This window comes from Lepidochelys kempii, chromosome 2, assembly GCF_965140285.1.
Source record: "Lepidochelys kempii isolate rLepKem1 chromosome 2, rLepKem1.hap1, whole genome shotgun sequence".
Classification (NCBI taxonomy): Eukaryota; Metazoa; Chordata; order Testudines; family Cheloniidae; genus Lepidochelys; species Lepidochelys kempii.
The window spans coordinates 233059998-233073331 of record NC_136381.1 but is presented as its reverse complement, the minus strand read 5'-3'; the positions used below and the strand labels follow the sequence as shown (position 1 = coordinate 233073331).

The window sequence follows — 13334 nt, the reverse complement described above, 5'->3', positions numbered from 1 at the left end:
TAATCTGGTCCTAGGAATTTATATAAACCAGTCCCCAAAAAGTTATATTGAAGTAAATTGCCACTCCTGTGTCCAACATTGTTTTGAAAAAGAAATAATTAAAAACTTTAAAAGTACTTCTTTGAGATACTCTAATGTAAAAGTAAATTATATTTTTGATAAAGTAGAATGGTTTTATGTAATTTTTGTTTTGTAAATGATACAGCAAAATCACGGGTGTGGGTGGAGCCCCCCTTTGGGAGGCTCCACACCTTACATGCCCACCTCCCCTGTGGCCAGAGTCCTGAGACTCCTTGTCCCTCCCCACTGCATCTGGCGCCCCAGAGCTCTGAGACCCCCCTGCCCAGAGGAGCTCTGAGCGCCCCCTACTCTCGGCTGGAGGAGCCCTGGGCCAACTGAAGACCTCAGGGCCCCCACCACCTGCCCAGAGAAGCCCTGGGCCAGCAGCACCTCCCCTCTCCAGACCCCAAGCCGCTGCAGGGAAAAGCCTCTTACGCGCCTCCAAAGAAGCTTTTCATATGCCCTATACAGGTTCCAGTGTGGCTGAGGAGGCGGTATCTGCTACTCAGCTTCCCGGGTTCATCAGTAATCTCCCGCCTCCTCAGCCACCCTGGAACCTGCATGGGGCATAATAAATCAAAAACTTCCCCCCCAAACCCTGCAACTGGGGTTCTCGTGGCTGCGGTAGCACCAGGGGAGGCAGAGCCTCCCCTCGCCTATGACTTTTTTCTTTAGCACAATCATGAGTTGATTTACTTACACGTATTTGTTTTTATTTCTGAAGGTACAGGATCAACCATAGTTTTTATAGTGCCTAGCTCATTCAAATGTGCTGGGCCTTTCAGCAGACTTCCATCAGCCACACATCTAGAGAATGGAGGAAGGGTTTCATGGCTAGTCATATTGAGGAAATAGATGCCAAAGTTACATTTTCTAAGGGAGTGGAGGGAAAATCATGCCACTACACGCTATCACAGCTATAATATAATACAGATCTATCCAGTGTGGCAATCTCCAGGGGACAGATGGCTCGAGGCAGACACTATCAGATGCAGGCCACCCGCTAAAAACACAGGGCTCTGCTGCATAATGTGTCAACCAACAAAGTGACAGAGAAGCAACTCTTTGGCAGCTAAGCTCATTCAGATACAGCTCAGAGAGACTTGTTGAGGAAAATGAAGACTGCATAGTTTAAAATATGGAGGGGTTTTGTTAGTTCCTTGCAGGATGGTAGTCAATAACAGTTAAAGTTATTTCTGTAAGGTATATTAATAAGCTAGGATTAGTTAGTATGTGTGATGCGGCAGCTGTCATTTATGTGGCTCTTATTTTTGCTCTAGTAAAAAACAGCCCAACTAGAGATACTAACTTGAAATAAAGCCTGAATTAAACCCTGACACTGTTTATTATATCACTAAAATGATCATAAAGGTTGTTTTCCCACAGTTTAACCACAAAAATGTGCACTCACAACGTGCCCAGTTAAGATAACACTTTCCACCATAAATACTGCAATCCACAGACAGACTTTCTGGCATAAAATCACCACTGATTTAGCACAACTCAATTGCACAGGGATTTAAAAAACAAACAAGCAAAAAAATCCTGGCATTTACTCTTACGGACCTAGTAAGTGGTGTGTACCACAATGCTTTTCATACATGCATCATGCCATTGCAAAATCAGATTCTATTCTTCTTGCTGCATATAACTCTCAATAAAATCAATGGGAGTTGTGTGCACATAAAAAAAGGAAAATGTATTTTTTAGGGCAGTAAACAATACTAACCCATTGAAATGTTATAAGGAAAAGTTGCACTGCTCCAAACCCCAATTTACAGCTATCGTGTATAAAGCTGTTAAATCTCAATTCCCTACTTGATTAAATTTAGTCTGAAGAACTCTTGTTATTTTGTTGAAGCATATACAGCAAAGTTAAAATAATTGGGTCTCTGCTAGATTTACTATAGAGCTACAGTATTTGCAGCAAATGACTTGCACCCATTTCAGGTCTTTACCTTATATTGCTTATAAATTGTACACAAATAGTAACTTATGTTTTACCATTTTAGCAAGTGAATTATATGGTTTATATACTACTAAAACAGATTTGTCAATCTCCAAATACTTACACCCATTATTTGCCCATTTGTCTACCCAATATTTTCTGTCAAAGAATTTGTTTTGGGTGTCTGGCACCTTGCCACCTCACTGCTCCACTACCAGACATCATCTTTTTCGAAAAGATGCTCATTTGGGGAGTAGATTGCAGGTAAATCATGAGTCCTACACATCTGAAGACTTGGACTCAAAATAGTTTGTAAATAAAAATTTGTTTGGTGGTCTCATTCTTGTCCATAATACACAAAGTATTTTATCACAGTTAGTCTCTCCGCCCTGTCGTTAAGCATGTGATATCATCAATTTGGCAGGTTTGCTCACAAGATTCCCTAACACCACTTTTGGCCACAACCCCAAATATCTTTGAGTTGAAGGAATGAGCACATTGTGACACTACTTCACAAAACAGCAGCAGTTGGGCTTGCCCAGGAGAAGGCATGAAATGTGACAACTCTCTTCAACTTCATATTCTAGGACTTTGCACAGGAGAGACCCAGGACTTGACTAGCAGGGGTGTAGGAGGTTAAGGGCCAAAATACTTCCGCTGAGTTGTGTAGGGATACTTGATCAGCACAGAAACAACACTTTAGGTTGTGAATACTGCACTATTTGCAATGCTCCACTTAAAATTCAATAAAAGAAGAGTAATTCATATTCTCTCACTTTCATTGGGGATCTAGTTCAAAATCAACCCACGGTTTTCCCTGAAATGAGTGTGGCATTTTCAGTTCCGTTCTCACTGAAGAGAAGTACACAGATTTTGGGAGACAGGCCAGTCCTTGCTTACAGACAGCCCCCCAACCTGAAGCAAATATTCACCAGCAACCACACACCACACAACAGAACCACTAACCCAGGAACCTATCCTTGCAACAAAGCCCGTTGCCAACTGTGTCCACATATCTATTCAGGGGACACCATCATAGGGCCTAATCACATCAGCCAAGCTATCAGAGGCTCGTTTACCTGCACATCTACCAATGTGATATATGCCATCATGTGCCAGCAATGCCCCTCTGCCATGTACATTGGTCAGACTGGACAGTCTCTATGTAAAAGAATAAATGGACACAAATCAGACGTCAAGAATTATAACATTCGAAAACCAGTTGGAGAACACTTCAGTCTCTCTGGTCACTTGATTACAGACCTAAAAGTTGCAATTCTTCAACAAAACAACATCAAAACAGACTCCAATGAGAGACTGCTGAATTGGAATTAATTTGCAAACTGGATACAATTAACGTAGTCTTGAATAGAGACTGGGAGTGGATGGATCATTACACAAAGTAAAACTATTTCCCCATGTTTATTCCCCCCCTCCAACCCGCACTGTTCCTCAGACGTTCTTGTCAACTGCTGGAAATGGCCCACCTTGATTATCTCTACAAAAGGTTCTTCCCCTCCGCCCCGCTCTCCTGCTGATAGTAGCTCACCTTAAATGATCACTCTCGTTACAGTGTGTATGGTAACACCCATTGTTTCATGTTCTCTATGTATATAAATCTTCTCACTGTATTTTCCACTGAATGCATCCGATGAAGTGAGCTGTAGCTCACGAACGCTTATGCTCAAATAAATTTGTTAGTCTCTAAGGTGCCACAAGTCCTCCTTTTCTTTTTGAGAATACAGACTAACACGGCAGCTACTCTGTATATCACAGTGGTCTCAACAAATTCCTCTGATCCACCTGTGAAATCCAGAGATTTCGTTCTCCTAAGGTCTCTGGTTTTGACAGAGCTCCATCCTGTTTGAGGGGATGGCAACTCACCAGAATTTTTTTCAGCTTGCTCTACACAAGAAGTTAAAAACCCTCCAGGCTTCATGCTTCTCAAAAATGGGCTAGAAAATTAAATGTTCACTTGACTTGGCTGCTCAAAGAGGTTTTCATGGAAGATGAATCAGCCACATCCTGTACATCAGAAGCAGAAACAGGAACTGAATATGGACTCTAGCTCAGGGGTAGTCAGTTATTTTTTGTCAAGGTCCAAATTTCTTGGTTAAGGTCTAATCAAGGTCTAGACTACAGAGAAAATAATTAACAAATAAAAATAATTAAGAATAAATAAAAAGATTTTGGGGTCCATTCAAAAGCATCTGGCGGTCCAGATTTGGCCCGCAGTCTGCCTATTGACTACACCTGCTCTAGCTCCTCTTCTTCTAAATCTATTCAAACTAAGCAAAAAAGGAAGGTCAGGTACTGCATCTAACACCTTTCCTTCACAAAATCTGCATCTTGTTCCGATCCACTTTCTTCTAAGGAAAAGCTATGACATTCAGGATAATGAGGACTCAAGAATCTCACCTTGGTATCTTTCAGGGCTAATAACACTGAATTTGTTTGCAGATCCCATCAAAAAGAAAGGATTACTGGAGCTAATGCAAACAGACAGGGTTTTTTTGCTAATCTTATAAAGCAGAAGATGTCCCCTTTCCCCTTTCAGTCAGAGCACACTCAAATAGGGTTTAAGATAATCTGTCATTTTAGAAAAGATGTACCTGACTGCCATCCGGGAATCCCTATCATACACATAAACATTGTGGACTTGATATGGGAACTTCAACTGATTGGCCCTCCAGCAGCAGTGTTTTCAGTGCATTAGTCTCTGGGATCTAGGGCATCTATGTTGGATATGTTTCTCCCATGAATTTTCTTGTGCCACTGCTATTTAGAACCCAATTGCCTAACTGATGGACTCCATGAAGCACAAAGGGAAAATTAGCGCTTTACCTGTAAATTTTGTTTCTGTTATAATTAGACCCACCAGCTTGTAACCCTCACTCATTTTGTAACTTTTCTTCAAGAAGCTTAAGCCATACATGATTTCAAGCCATACATGGTTTCCTCCTCTTGGACTTTGTTGGGAATGTTTTTCTTGACTGGCTGTATTTGTTCTGTTTGAATATTCTAATATTTTACTTAAGTCACACATTAACTGGAGTAGAGAGTGTAGCAACACAACTGACACATGAAAATCTGCTTTGTCACTCTGACTCAATAAGTGCCTGAGCTACTATCCAGATCTCTTCACTCATAGAGCTAATCAGCAGAAAGAGTTTGCCGGCAGGGTTTTAATTGGACTTTTTCAGAGTTTCTATGTCTTCATTAGAGTCATGTAGCAATTTTTTTTGCCAGATTCAGCCCATGGTATCAGATGAAAATGAACTTTCATGAAAAAATGGCAGCTGTAACCTCACATGTACATATATTTGAAAGCAGTACTACTGTGGAACATTTCCAGTTATAATGATGCTCAAGTAAATGACTCTATATGTTGAAGTGATTTATACTGCTAATGTTAATCTATCATTATTAACAGTTATTTAAAATCATAGTTATCTTCTTGGTATACAGACAATATGCTTACTTGTCTTCAGAAGACTTCCTAAAACAGAAAAGATAAAGATAGAGACTGTGATAAGGGAAACTTCACAAGGATCTTTAATGTGGAGACTCTGATGATGCAAATATGTATCAGGACCATAATACCTTTTAGGAAGAAAAGATAAGCAAGTCACCACCTATGGATGGTAAAAGTATGTCGGTAATATACATTTCTAAATATCTTCAACCTTAGCGAAAGCTAAACATAAAATCGTACTAGTCTGAAAAAGACCAGGTCTTTTAAAACTGCTATATGCCTGATCTATACATGATTTTCAGTTAGAAAAATACTTTTTTCTAAACAATGAGCTGTGCCAACAAGATTTTTTTAAAAAAACCCTGATGTTACACATATTCCATGCATTCAGGAAACACTTTCTCCTCTAAGAAGGAATTAAAATGCAAACACAGAGCTTTTCTAGTTAGACTTCCAACTTAACCTGTTGTTTTCTGGATGGCTCATTAAGACAATCACACCCCAACAATGCTGTAATAATTTAGCATTGTTGCCGAAGGCCAGCTACATGATATGTTTAATGTACATTCCAAAATTATACAAAATATTAAAAAGATAGAATCTGATTACATACAGCTCATTCTTTCCATAAAGCTGCCCTGTGTAACAAAATAATTTGTTTTAATGTACTAAATATTATAAACAAAATGTTTCATAATACAGTTGCACTGAGTTAGAAATAAAGGTGTAATAATCCTGTGTTGAAATGGCTTTAACATAGCAAAGAACCTTGTACCCAGGGCTCTCTGGACCACATAAGCTATAATTAAGCTTGTGGTTGTAATTCCACAGAGCAATTTAATGATTCTTCAGTGTTGATCTAGGGAACAGGAGAATATGCACGAAAAATGTAATAGCTCGTAATAATTAGGCAAGGGAAGGTTGGATTCTTACAAACACTCTACTTAACTAGGGTATATAGTTGTCATGACAACAGTGACAAGATGATAAAAATGTCTTTCCTCTGAACTGCTGAAAAATATATATTTCTTCTTCTATCATATGTCACAGTGGCAAACATCTGATTTAGTAACGATGTAGTATACTTGGTAACATATCTCTATATGCTGACAAATGTATTTTGCATTTTTATAGGATTTAATCAAATATCTGATGTACATAAAAATGCTGCATGAACTAGCAATTCTTTGAGAGTTTCTTTTGCTTCTTAAATCATTTCTTTTGTACACAGCTTCTCAAATCAAGTCATATGAAACCTTGGATTTTATCTTCATCATTGTTCACAGTTCATTGTTACTATTTCAACAAGAATACTTTAATAGAGAAAATTTTGCATTGTTCAAACAAAAACTGATTTAGTGTTATCTAAAGAAACAGTATGGATTTCAGTATGGATTTCAGATAAACAATTAAAAATGAGTTTGGCAATGTGCTTGGGATGGATATCTGAGTGTGGTCAATTGTCTTGTAGATATTTGAGGCAGGCAGCAATACCATTGTTGTGAGGTATGTCGGTGTGTACAAAGGGGACATCCATGGTGGAAAGGATGGTGTTCTGAAGGAGTTTGCTAATGCTGTGGAGTTTCTGGAAGAAGGTGGCCTTTTATGCGGTGAGTGGGTTGAGGATGTTTTCTATGCGTCCTGCTATTCCTTCAGTAAGAGTGCCATGGGCAGATATGATAGGTCTGCCTGGGTTCCCGTGTTTGTGTATCTTGGGAAGCATGCAGAAGGTGCCTTGGGTGGATTTACTGAGGATGAGGTGTAGAGTTTCTTAGAGTTGTTGGCGAAGGATTTGATGACATCCTTAATTTCCTGGGTGAATTTGGGTAGCCTGTTCCATTATGTGATCTACTTCTTTGGTGGAGTTTCCTTGTTTGATGAAGGCAGTTTTAAATGTGTTTACACATTGCCAAACTCATCCACTTCATCCTCACCCATTACAATTTTATACTCAACAAAAAACACTTTGTCCAAATCCTGGGAACAGCCCTGGGTACAATAATGGCTCCCCAATATGCCAACCTCCTCATGGGCCACATTGAGGAAGAATTTCTGGACAAATACACCATGAAACCAATGATATACGTGATATACGTGAGATATACGTGCAATTTCAATAACCGCCTTCCATCCATCCATCCAAAACTCTCTAAAACGTTCCCATACTAGCATCAACTTCCTGGATACCACGTTCAGCTTCAACAATGGAACCGTACAAATGACTATATACAAAAAAATTCACAGATCATCACACTTACCAGTAATCACCCCAAACACACCAAGAAATCTGTTATCTACAGCCAGGCCCTGAGATACCACAGAATATGCTCTGATGAGAAAGTCTGGAATACACACCTTAACATACTTAAAACCACCTTTACCAAAGACGCTCTACCAGAGAAGCAGACCACATCATGAAATGGGCTACCCAAATACTCCTAGAGAACCTGCTTCAACACAGGAAAAAACCCACCCTTTGACCACACACTCAAGTTGGCACCTACCACTCCTACAATGGAATCAATAAGGCATATTATGAAATAATTACAACCCATACTTCCTGAAAGAACTCTTCTGGCCTCCAAACCACCCCCCTGCCTCACCCAGTTGATCATCAGAAGCAAGCTCCTTATAGACCAGGACCCCCAACTCAAAGCAGCAACAGACCCTGCCATAACAACAGATGTAAAACCTGCAGACTTATCTCCACTGCTACAATGATTAATACCCCCCACAACACACCTTTCAAGATCCAAGGGTCCTACACATGCCTATCACATGTGATGTACCTCAGACAGTGCACTAAATGCCCCAATAACAACTATGTGGGTGAAACCAGACAATCATTGAACTCATAAAGAAAAATGATAAAAGAGAAAAACACCACATCACCTGTGGGTGAATACTTTTCACAAAACAATCATTCCATATCTGACCTCTCAGTTCTCATCCTCAAAGGAAACCCGCACAATACCTTCAAAAGATAAGTGTGGGAGCTTAAATTAATATCTTTTCTAGATGGTCTTTGTCAAGGTTCCTCTCCCACTCTGAACGCTAGGGTACAGATGTGGGGACCTGCATGAAAACCTCCTAAGTTTATCTTTACCAGCTTAGGTCAAAAAGTTCCCCAAGGTACAAAATATTCCACCCTTTGTCCTTGGATTGGCCGCTACCACCACCAAACAAATACTGGTTACTGGGGAAGAGCTGTTTGGAAACGTCTTTCCCTCCAAAATACTTCCCAAAACCTTGCACCCCACTTCCTGGACAAGGTTTGGTAAAAAGCCTCACCAATTTGCCTAAGTGACTACAGACCCAGACCCTTGGATCTTAAGAACAATGAACAATCCTCCCAACACTTGCACCCCCCCTTTCCTGGGAAATGTTGGATAAAAAGCCTCACCAATTTGCATAGGTGACCACAGACCCAAACCCTTGGATCTGAGAACAATGAAAAAGCATTCAATTTTCTTACAAGAAGACTTTTAATAGAAATAGAAGTAAATAGAAGTAAAGTAATCACCTCTGTAAAATCAGGATGGTAGATACCTTACAGGGTAATTAAATTCAAAACATAGAGAACCCCTCTAGGCAAAACCTTAAGTTACAAAAAAGATACAAAGACAGAAATAGTTATTCTATTCAGCACAATTCTTTTCTCAGCCATTTAAAGAAATCATAATCTAACGCATACCTAGCTAGATTACTTACTAAAAGTTCTAAGACTCCATTCCTGGTCTATCCCCGGCAAAGACAGCATAAAGACAGACACAGACCCTTTGTTTCTCTCCCTCCTCCCAGCTTTTGAAAGTATCTTGTCTCCTCATTAGTCATTTTGGTCAGGTGCCAGCGAGGTTACCTTTAGCTTCTTAACCCTTTACAGGTGAGAGGAGTTTTCCCCTGGCCAGGAGGGATTTCAAAGGGGTTTACCCTTCCCTTTATATTTATGACAGTCTTAATAAAGACACTAATTTATATCTTATTGCAACAATCCACACACACCCCTTTTATGTCCTTGGACTATAAAGGTGTTAATGGCCCACTTCACCTTGTTTGCAATGTTATTCTAGCTGTTTTGGTCCCAAGATATTAGTGAGGTAATATCTTTTATTGGACCAACTTCTGTTGGTGAAAGAAACCAGCTTTCGAGCAACATGGAGCTCTTCTTCAGGCCTGGACTAACAGCTCTGTCTAGCTTGAAAGCTTATCTTTTTCACCAACAGAAGTTGGTCCAATAAAAGATATTACCTCACCCACCTTGTCTTTCTAATATCCTGGAACCAACATGGCTACAACAACACTGCAAACACACAGATTAAACAAGGTAATACTTTTGAATAACTAGTTATGCCTGGTCCACAATAATTTACAGTGAAAAATTACAAAAAAGTGGGATTTTTTTCTAAATTGGTTTAATTTTGCTCATGGGTATAATAGGCAAGAAAACCACAATTAATATGTAATTATTGTTGCATCATAACTCTAATGTTAACTGTAATAATAACCTTTTAAATAACCTAAACAGCCAAGCAGTTCAGAATTTGTAATTTTTGACCATTTGACTTCCGATTGAAAAATAGCAGCTCTTCCCAGGAGAAAGCCCACGCTGGATCTTTGCAAAATTTAGCAATTCTTCTGGGCAATTATTAATATCTCCCCCTCTGTCTTTTAATTATTTTTTTACATCTTTTTCTTGCCAAATATATTGAATATGGGGGGAACAAGGAAATTTTAAAAACCCTTAGGATTAAAATATTTATTTTACAATGCAGAGATATTTCCATTCTTCAACGTTTCACTTTGGTATCAGCACAAAAAGTCCATGATTCATTGCTGTGCTGCATTTCTATTGTCTTTACCAAGTGCTCTGTATACCAGAAAAGCGAATTGCCATGTCATGTAGTTGCTCAGAAAGGCATTTATTATGACCAACATTTGCAGAAGTGGCCAGTTGTTTTGAGTGCCCAATTTCAGAGATTTTTGGGCCTAAATTTGAGAGGTGCTAAGTACCTACAGCTCCAAAAGAAGTCAGTGGGAGGTGTGGATGTGCAACCCCCCTGGAAATCGGTCCATATGGGTCTCAATTTGGGCACCTACCATCACTGTCACTCTTAAAATGTAGGAGCTTATCTGTTAAAACAGCAGGATAAAAGTCATTTGAAACCCTTGTGTATTATTAATGTGTAAGTGCCTTTTGTCTCTGGGTTACAGTAAGTGGAGAGCTGTCTGTTTTTCTCAAAAATTAAAAAAAACCCAAACAACCTTAATGAATACTTTTTATTCAATCACAAATGTTCTGTCTGTTTTCATATCTTTTTCTAATTAAGTGCTTCTCTTCCAGACAGCAAATGGGAGGCATATGTTAGTCACAACTATTTTTTGGTATTTTGGGAATTTTACATTAAAAATTACACATTCCCTATGTTTTCTGTGTAGATACAGGCTCCAATAACACATGAGAATCTACTAACATGGACCCCTGCAATTTTGCCTGGGTGCAGGTTCCACAGCAGTGGATCACTTTTTGGGATGCAGTACAAAGTTGTGATGTGATGTGCTAGAATTAGGAAAAGAATGTCATGTTTAGAATGATTGTCAATCCAGTTAGCTTTCTTACTTTAAATAAGAACCTTACAATTAGGGTTGTCAAGTGATTAAAAAAAATTAATCACGATTAATCACACTGTTAATAATAGAATACCATTTAAATATTTTTGGATGTTTTCTACATTTTCAAATATATTGATTTCAGTTAACACAGAATACAAAGTGTACAGTGCTCACTTTGTATTTATTTTTGATTACAAGTATTTGCACAGTAAAAAAACCAAAAGAAATAGTATTTTTCAGTTCACCTAATACAAGTACTGTAGTGCAATCTCTTTATCGTGAAAGTTGAACTTACAAATGTAGAGTTATGTAAAAAAAACTGCATTCAAAAATAAAACAATGTAAAATTTTAGAGTCTACAAGTCCACTCAGTTCTACTTCTTGTTCAGCCAATCGCTCAGACAAACAAGTTTGTTTACATTTGCAGGAGATAATGCTGCCTGCTTCTTGTTTACAATGTCACCTGAAAGTGAGAACAGGTGTTCTCATGGCACTGTTGTGGCTGGTATCACACGATATTTACAGGCCCGAAGCACTAAAGATTCATATGTCCCTTCTTGCTTCTGCTCAATAACAATCCAAAGCAGTGCGGGCCGACGTATGTTCATTTTCATTATCCAAGTCAGATGCCACCAGCAGAAGGTTGATTTTCTTTTTTGGTGGTTCGGGTTCTGTAGATTCTGCATTGGAGTGTTGCTCTTTTAAGATTTCTGAGAGCATGCTCCAGACCGTGTCCCTCTCAGATTTTGGAAGGCACTTCAGATTCTTAAATCTTGGGTTGAGTGTTGTAGCTATCTTTAGAAATCTCACATCGTACCTTCTTTGTGTTTTGTCAAATCTGCAGTGAAAGCATTCTTAAAATGAACAACATGTGTTGGGTCATCGTGCAAGACTACTATAACATGAAATATATGGCAGAATGCGGGTAAAACAGAGCACGGGACATACAATTCTCCCCCAAGGAGTTCAGTCACAAATTGAGTAACGCATAATTTTTATAACGAGTGTAATCAGCATGGAAGCATGTCCTCTGGAATGGTGGCCGAAGCATGAAGGGACATACAAATGTTTAGCATATCTGGCACATGAATACCTTGCAACGCCGGCTACAAAAATGCCATGCGAATGCCTGTTCTCACTTTCAGGTGACATTATAAATAAGAAGAGGGCAGCAGCGTCTCCTGTAAATGTAAATAAACTTGTTTGGTTTAGTAATTGGCTGAACAAGAAGTAGGACTGAGTGGACTTGTAGGCTCTGGAGTTTTACATTGTTTTGTTTTTAGAGTGCAGTTATGTAAAAAAAAATCTACATTTGTAAGTTGCACGTTCACAACAAAGAGATTGCACTACAGTATTTGTATGAGGTGAATTGAAAAATACTATTTCTTTTGTTTATTGGTTTTACAGTGCAAAAATTTGTAATAAAAATAATATACACTTTGATTTCAATTACAACACAGAATACAATGTATAGAAAAATGTAGAAAAACACCCAACATATTTAATACATTTCAGTTGGTATTCTATTGTTTAGCAGTGTGATTAAAACTGTGATAAATTGCGATTAATTTGTTAATCGTAATTCATTTTTTTGAGTTTATCCCATGAGATAACTGCAATTAATCAACAGCCCTACATTCAATACATTCTCACAGAACAACAAGTGAACTGATTTCCACAAGCAATAAGGCAGCTTCCATTCCAACAGAGCTGAGCTCATGAATTTATACAGCAAAGGTTGGTTCTGAGACTACAAATCTTGACAGACTTTAAGTGTGAATAGTTACACAGGCTTTTAAGGAACTTGTATTATCTGTATGATCATGGTATGTTATCTTCTGTAGAGTGTTGGTATGTGTGTGTATGTATGCATGTATATTACTTTAGCTGACATAATGCATGAAGCATTTTAAGAATGTATAAAGTTTAATATAAAAACATTTTCAGGAAAAAGAACGAGGAGTACTTGTGGCACCGTAGAGACTAACAAATTTATTTGAGCATAAGCTTTCATGGGCTAAAGCCCACTTCATCAGATGCATACAGTGGAAAATACAGTAGGAAGATATATATATACACACACACACAGAACATGAAAAAATGGGGGTTGCGATACCAACTCTAATGAGAGTAATTGAGTAAGGTGGGCTATTATCAGCAGGAGAAAAAAAAAGTTTGTAGTGATAATCAGGATGGCCCATTTCAAACAGTTGACAAGAAGGTGTGAGTAACAGTAGGGGG

General features: G+C 38.6%; 1 protein-coding gene across 32 annotated transcripts in view; it reads left to right on the top strand.

Moving 5' to 3' along the window:
* NEBL (nebulette) overlaps positions 1 to 13334 on the top strand; it is a 455293-nt gene that overhangs the window by 272532 nt on the left and 169427 nt on the right. For 16 of the 32 annotated variants that reach the window (XR_013635418.1, XM_078851808.1, XM_078851807.1 and 13 more), the window contains one exon: positions 6955 to 7093. The exons of the other annotated variants lie outside the window; for them this stretch is intronic. Coding sequence is in view for 15 of the 16 variants with exons in the window: in XM_078851808.1 (XP_078707934.1) it covers positions 7055 to 7093 (39 nt within the window). In the remaining variant the exon portion in view is untranslated. The remainder of the gene's footprint in view (positions 1 to 6954; positions 7094 to 13334) is intronic. 32 annotated transcript variants of the gene reach the window in all.